Source organism: Triticum urartu, unplaced genomic scaffold (genome assembly GCF_003073215.2).
Source record: "Triticum urartu cultivar G1812 unplaced genomic scaffold, Tu2.1 TuUngrouped_contig_5069, whole genome shotgun sequence".
Taxonomy (NCBI): domain Eukaryota; kingdom Viridiplantae; phylum Streptophyta; class Magnoliopsida; order Poales; family Poaceae; genus Triticum; species Triticum urartu.
This window is the reverse complement of record NW_024115711.1, coordinates 1-5,991: the sequence shown is the minus strand read 5'-3', so window position 1 is coordinate 5,991 and position 5,991 is coordinate 1. Positions and strand designations below refer to the sequence as shown.

Below are 5,991 nucleotides of genomic sequence, written 5' to 3'. Positions count from 1 at the left end.
AACCTCATTTGGTTCCCCTATTCTCTTGGTTGCTGTGCCCAATTTAATTGAATTTTTTTAGTTTGGTCCTAATGGTTGCTGGGAGCTAAATATTAGCCAAAGATGCTGTTGATTATATATGAAATAACCATCATCGGCCATTTTAACAAGTAAAACCATTTTTTTAGTCTAGAAAGCACCCCATAATGTGAAAAAAATGATGTGGTGATTCTGTTGTGGTATGTTCTTCCAAGTAATTGCTCAAGTGGGGGCATTTTTGTAACTTTATTCTTTGTCCCTCAGTGAAGCGGACGAGATATACAAAATCTGTAGCATTCTTGGCACACCAAATCAGCATACTTGGGCTGGAGGACTGCAGCTGGCAGCATCTATCCATTTTCAGTTTCCTCAGGTAGGATCTTTTGATACCCTTACTCTCCAGTTCTGAGATTATTAGGAGCCATTGATGGCTAAATGCTGTTTCATATTCTCAACAGTCTGGAAGCATAAGTCTTTCAGAAGTGGTTCCCACAGCAAGTGAAGATGCGCTGAACCTTATTTCGGTAAGTATCCTATCAGCAGTTCCAGTCTTCCCTAAAAGTAGTGGTGAAGTGATCATGTTCGGATAAATGATTAGCCTCAACTTTTACATTTGCTGCAGTGGCTTTGCTCATGGGACCCCCGTAAAAGGCCAACCGCAGTGGAGGTTTTGCAGCATCCCTTCTTTCAGGTCATAATATTTCCAATGTCTTTGCATGCCACATTAGATTATGCATTGATTTGGTTCGTGAACCTGACCAGAATTGTTTATGTCACAGCCATGCTTCTATATCCCCCCTTCACTTCGTTTCAGATCGACCGGATATGCAACAACACCACCATCAGGTTTGTCGATTTTCTCACATGCACATCTGTATCATTTTCATTAGAATACCATTGTTGAAGCAATTCAAATAATGGATTCTGCAGTTGGGGCTAAAGGGGCTATGGACCAGAAGAATGCTAGGAGATACCCTGTGGGGACTTTAACCAACGGGAGACCGGCAGTCAATAACTCGTACCTGGGCACTAATAACGTCCCAGCAAGAGCAGCTGGCGTGCAAAGGAAGCTAGAGCTTGATCATCAGGTGAAACCAGAGGGCAACCATAAGCTGACGAAGGAGAACGCGATGAACCAGCCTTGGTCCCGACTACCACCAGCACCAGTGAGGAACAACGGTGAGTATTATTGTTAGTTCCTAAATCATGTAGTGCCGTACTTGGAATGGCGCCTCCGTTTTGTTTGAAGTCCCGGATTTTGCGCGTCTCTAATGCACATGAATTCCGTTGTGCAGGGAACTACCTCGCTGCAAAGGAGCAGATCCCTCACGGCGGCGCGCCTGACATAGTCGAGAAGCTGTCCCAGCTGTCGATGGCCTCCACCACCAACCAGGCGCCGATCATGTCTTCGGACAGGTTTGCTGACCTGAAGGGCACTACCAGAGCCCACCAACCGGAGCCCGTGAGGCGGCCCGTGCCTCTGGGACCCAGGGACACGTGGCACGCCCGGAACGACCCCTTCCGGCGCACCTACGAGATGCCCGGCGAGAGGGCTCTCCTCCAGAGGAAGCTCGTCAGCTGAGGACCATCCCACCAATGCCCGCCTGCCTGCCTGCCGTCCATCTGCCCCCTTCGCATCATCGACGCCACCACCACCACCGACCACAATAATCCAGCGGCCTCCTTCCCTGGCGGCCGCTGCCAAGTTTGTGTCTCCCTTTATCGTTCCGTGTTGTGATGAAAATAAAAGCCAGTCTCCCCCGGTCCTCGCGTCGCTTGGAGGCGGCGGGGAGAGTGAAGAGTAGTGCTGCGTTTCCTTTGGGCTTTCGAGTGTCGGAAACGTGGATGATGATACATGCTTTGTGATTTGTGTGCAAAACCAACGATTGCTCGCGTTTGTGACGTTGTGCAGCCACCGATGTGTCGTGGTTAAACTTATTGATGATTTCTTTGCTTGCTCGCAACCTCGCATGGTTAGACATGTCCAGCATCTGCCTGAGTGGTGATGTTTCTTCTGTTACGCGGTTGCTGCTTCGTGTCCGTATTTTATTTGCTCATCATGTGGGTATTACTCTATCTGCCAGACAGACGCTGCTTCCAGTTGCGAGTACCGACGAGGGCGACGGCGACGCGAGGGGTGATGGATTGATTTCTGTGGGCGTTATGTCATGTGTGTAATGTTTGACTACGTAGCAGCAGCAGCAGTACGTAGGCCTTTTGGGACCGAGGCGACGTCCGCCGCTGCCAAACCTACATCTATCCTTTCGCCGCTCGCTCGCTCGCTCGCCTGCATTCACCAGATGGCCTCAGCCCCAAAAGCTGCCCGCTGCGTTGCTTCAGCGCCATGCTCCCCCCTCGTCACGTGCATCTTCTTCTTCTTGACCAGGAGAAACGTCGTCGTCCCGTGTGCATTGTTTACGGCACCAGTACCACGTCCATGCTCCACGCTACGTGATGGCCCATTTTTCTTTCTTTTCCAGCTTTCAACTCATAGAGATTTGGCATTTTCATGGTTTGCCGCTTTACCACATGGTCGCAACTAGAACAAAAATCTTCATGCATCAAACCAAGCAGCCTCATGGTACATACAAACTCTTTAGACCAAAGACGAGTCTTGTCCAGTCCAGTACACTTTTACAGATCTAGATTTTAACCCCTAAGATGGGAGTCGGTAGATAAACACTGGAGTTTGTAATGCCAAGCCACGCTGGATGCTTTGTTATCCAAACAACCTTTTTACCTCGTAAGATCGAGGTTGTTTATGCAACGAAAACCAAAGAATCTCTCCAGGTGAAACATGATGCAAATGGAGCTTCAAAAGAGAAAAGAAAAAAGGGAACCCTGTTCCGCGCAATTCTACTTGCTCCTCTAGCTTCCTTTCTCTAAGCATTCCAGCTGTATATATAGAGAATTTTCTTTCCCCTGATAAGCTACTTTGAATCAAAAAAATACACCTTTATGCAAATAGAAATGATGAATCAGGGCTACTGCAAGCTTCACAACACAAGACATAGACCGCGTCCCAGGAGATCTTGTCCAAGTAAGCAACATCGGATTCATTCAACACCGACAAATAGGCAGTTATACATTCCACAAGATGATCTACCACAACAACAACACACACAAACTTGTCCGAGAGTGAGCGTACAACGCAACGTGGAATCTTGAAAACAGCTACAGGTTCCTCTTATCTCCGCCAACAACAACTACGCGCAAGTGTTTTGCTCTTAAACCGAGTTCATAGCACGAATACAATGGACACGAAGAACCAGGAGAGGCCACAGCGCAGGTACGTGCACGCCCTGCACCTGCCGCTCGCACCCGTCAATCACCTGCAGCAGGAGAGGAAACACAATGAGCAAGTTCAAAAGATATGAAGAGGAAAGGCGATGAGCAAATTCAAAATATTTGAGCCGCTCAAGGTAGACGACCCACATCGAGGCATTGGGATGGAGATCGAGAGCTGGGTCGTCGAGAAGGAGGTGCCGTTGGAGCGCTCGTCGTCCATCTCCGACCACGAGTCCCGCCTCCCCGGCCACTCGTCGAAGAAGGGCCTCAGCGGCTGGTTCTCCTGCTTAACATTTCCCATGAGCCCTGCCCCTCCACCTCCACCACCACCACCGCCACCGCCACCGAAGGAGCGGCGGTCCTGCTCCTGGGAGTGGGACAGCGAGGCGATGGTTACCTGCCCAAGCTCCTGCGACGGCTCAAAGTGGGAATACGAGAAGCCGCCTTGCATGAGGCCGGAATCTCTAGGTTTCGACAGTTGGTACGGGGGCAGGCTGGATCCCATTGAGTGCCACGAGCTGTCCGTTGGGGAATCGATGGTGAAGCCCCTATTGTTGTTTCCTGATGCTCCAGAGAAGAAGCTCAGTTCACCCACGTCAGATTTAGCTCCAAGGGAGTATCTGCATCATCATGAAATATACATTAAAACTGTTAGTTTCTACAAGAAAAGAAAAAGGTGAACCAACCAAAAAATTTAGATAGGTCCAGCTCTAGCATTAGGATCCTTGTGGCATGAAATGAGATACAATAAACATGTGCTGGTGATAAGATCACAAGACAGTTCCAAGTCCGCAGTGGTTTATGGGGTGGACCACAACTTGAATGCAGAGCATCTTAGTCCGCAGCAAGGCAAGGTACTGATAACAAGCTGGTACACACTACACACAGTGTTTTATCTAATTTGAAAAGGAGAGCCAGTGAAAGTTTTTAGATGCATAAGCAAAATGCTCTCAAACTCTGAAACAAGGGCAAATCATTCAAAAAGATTTCTCATACAGCATATACAAAGGCAGAAGAGCATTGCTTGCCTATTATAGGGAAAAACTACATTTGAAAGTAGACATTCAGTTGAGCTACGAAATGGTGTGCAAAAGACCACAAAGCAAATTACTCAAAAAGGAAGGAGCTAGACTTTAGAGATTATGTACCAAAAAAGTATAGTACATGGTACAGGCAACAGGCTGCTCCAGATTTATAATTAATTACATCATAAATGCATCAGTTAGGGTACAAGAGGCCAGGGAAAGTTGCTCTTACAATAATAACACTACAAAAAACAACAATATAGCACGGGCTACAAGTACAAGCATCACACAGATAATATGATTGCAGCCTCAAGAACAAGCCATAAAGTGTAACCGTGAGTACAAAAGGTCTCAGCTGTGGTAATGCTGATATCTGCACTAGCAGCGTAGAAAGAAACAAGGAAGATCATGGCGCTATTAATTATGAGACTTGGCTCTTAACGTACAACAAAAACAAGCATGGCAATCAATATCATGAGCAGCTGTAATACAATGAAAATAAGCATCGTTGAATCATGAGCCCAAATACTACAGGATGCAACCAAATATATCATGAGCAGGTCTATTGCAGCAAACATAGGATCAACTGATCAATGCTGGCAAGCCTATTTCAAATAAGCATCCACCATCAAGAATGAGGGTCAAAATGGGAGCATAACCATACTTGTTGCCGTATGACGAGGCGTCGACGTGCATCTGCGACGAGCCAGCCCCGCCGAGGGACAGGCCATGGGTCTTAGCCCCCGCCGGGAGGGAGGGGAGAGGCTCGGCGTCGCGGGTGGCGGACGTGACGGCGGACAACGGGGGCTGCTGCGACTGGTGCGCAGGGGAAGCAGACTTGGATTCCACAGGCTTTCTTGAACGGTTGCGGCCACGGTGCATGTGGCGCTCGCAGTACTTGGAGTCGGGGTGCGCCTCCTTGGAGCACCTCCACTTCTTGCCGTCGGTGCGGCGGCACCGCCACGGCTCCGGGTCGAGCTTCTTGCCATAGTAGGCGTAGTAACTCACTGCAACAGCAACAACACCCATTCATGAATCAGCACATTCAATCCACACAACCATCACCATGCACTCATCTATCAACAACCAGTTGATTCCAATCAATAGGTAGAGTAGATCAGCACCACATTAACATCTCACCAACCATACAGAGATGCTTTCCCTTGGTCACAGGTGTGAGCAAAGAATCAAACAGCTGGCTTGCTTGACCAAACATACACATATATAAGCAAAGATCCATGTAAGTTGCAGCCACAGACATGTTTACTATCCATAAACATAATCAGCAGAGACAGAGCAAATCGATCCCATTATTAAGCATAAAGAACGCTCATTTCATTTCGCCCGAGAAAGAGGAACGCTTTTTTAAGTGCCCAACAGGGGGGAGGGGAGGTCAGGCATCCAATCCGCTTCCGCGAGATTCTCGACAGCGGGCGATTAATAACTAAAGCGGAAGGGAAAGCGGGGGGAAGGAGGGGTCGCTTACTGGAGGGGTGGTGGTGGTGGTAGAAGGGCGAGGCGGCGGGGTTGGCGAAGGAGAAGGTGGCTCCGGCGCCGGCGGGGTGGGGGCGGATGGGGAGCAGGAGATCGGGCGGCACGGGCACGCCCGCCATGAGGTACTTGTAAATCAGCGCCCGCTGCTCACGCTCGGCCCACTCGG

General features: G+C 49.1%; 2 protein-coding genes across 2 annotated transcripts; one reads left to right on the top strand and one right to left on the bottom strand.

Moving 5' to 3' along the window:
• Positions 1-282: 282 nt before the first annotated feature.
• Positions 283-1,982, top strand: LOC125528728 (cyclin-dependent kinase F-4-like; the record flags this gene model as incomplete). Its single annotated transcript, XM_048693162.1, is given in 6 exon segments — positions 283-391; positions 477-542; positions 641-709; positions 798-864; positions 949-1,197; positions 1,314-1,982. Coding segments are annotated over 6 exon segments (847 nt in total), but the record flags the coding sequence as incomplete, so codon positions are not given.
• Positions 1,983-3,059: 1,077 nt separating this feature from the next.
• LOC125528729 (growth-regulating factor 5-like) lies at positions 3,060-5,966 on the bottom strand (the record flags this gene model as incomplete). Its single annotated transcript, XM_048693163.1, is given in 4 exon segments — positions 3,060-3,350; positions 3,454-3,926; positions 4,996-5,338; positions 5,818-5,966. Coding segments are annotated over 4 exon segments (973 nt in total), but the record flags the coding sequence as incomplete, so codon positions are not given.
• Positions 5,967-5,991: the final 25 nt, after the last annotated feature.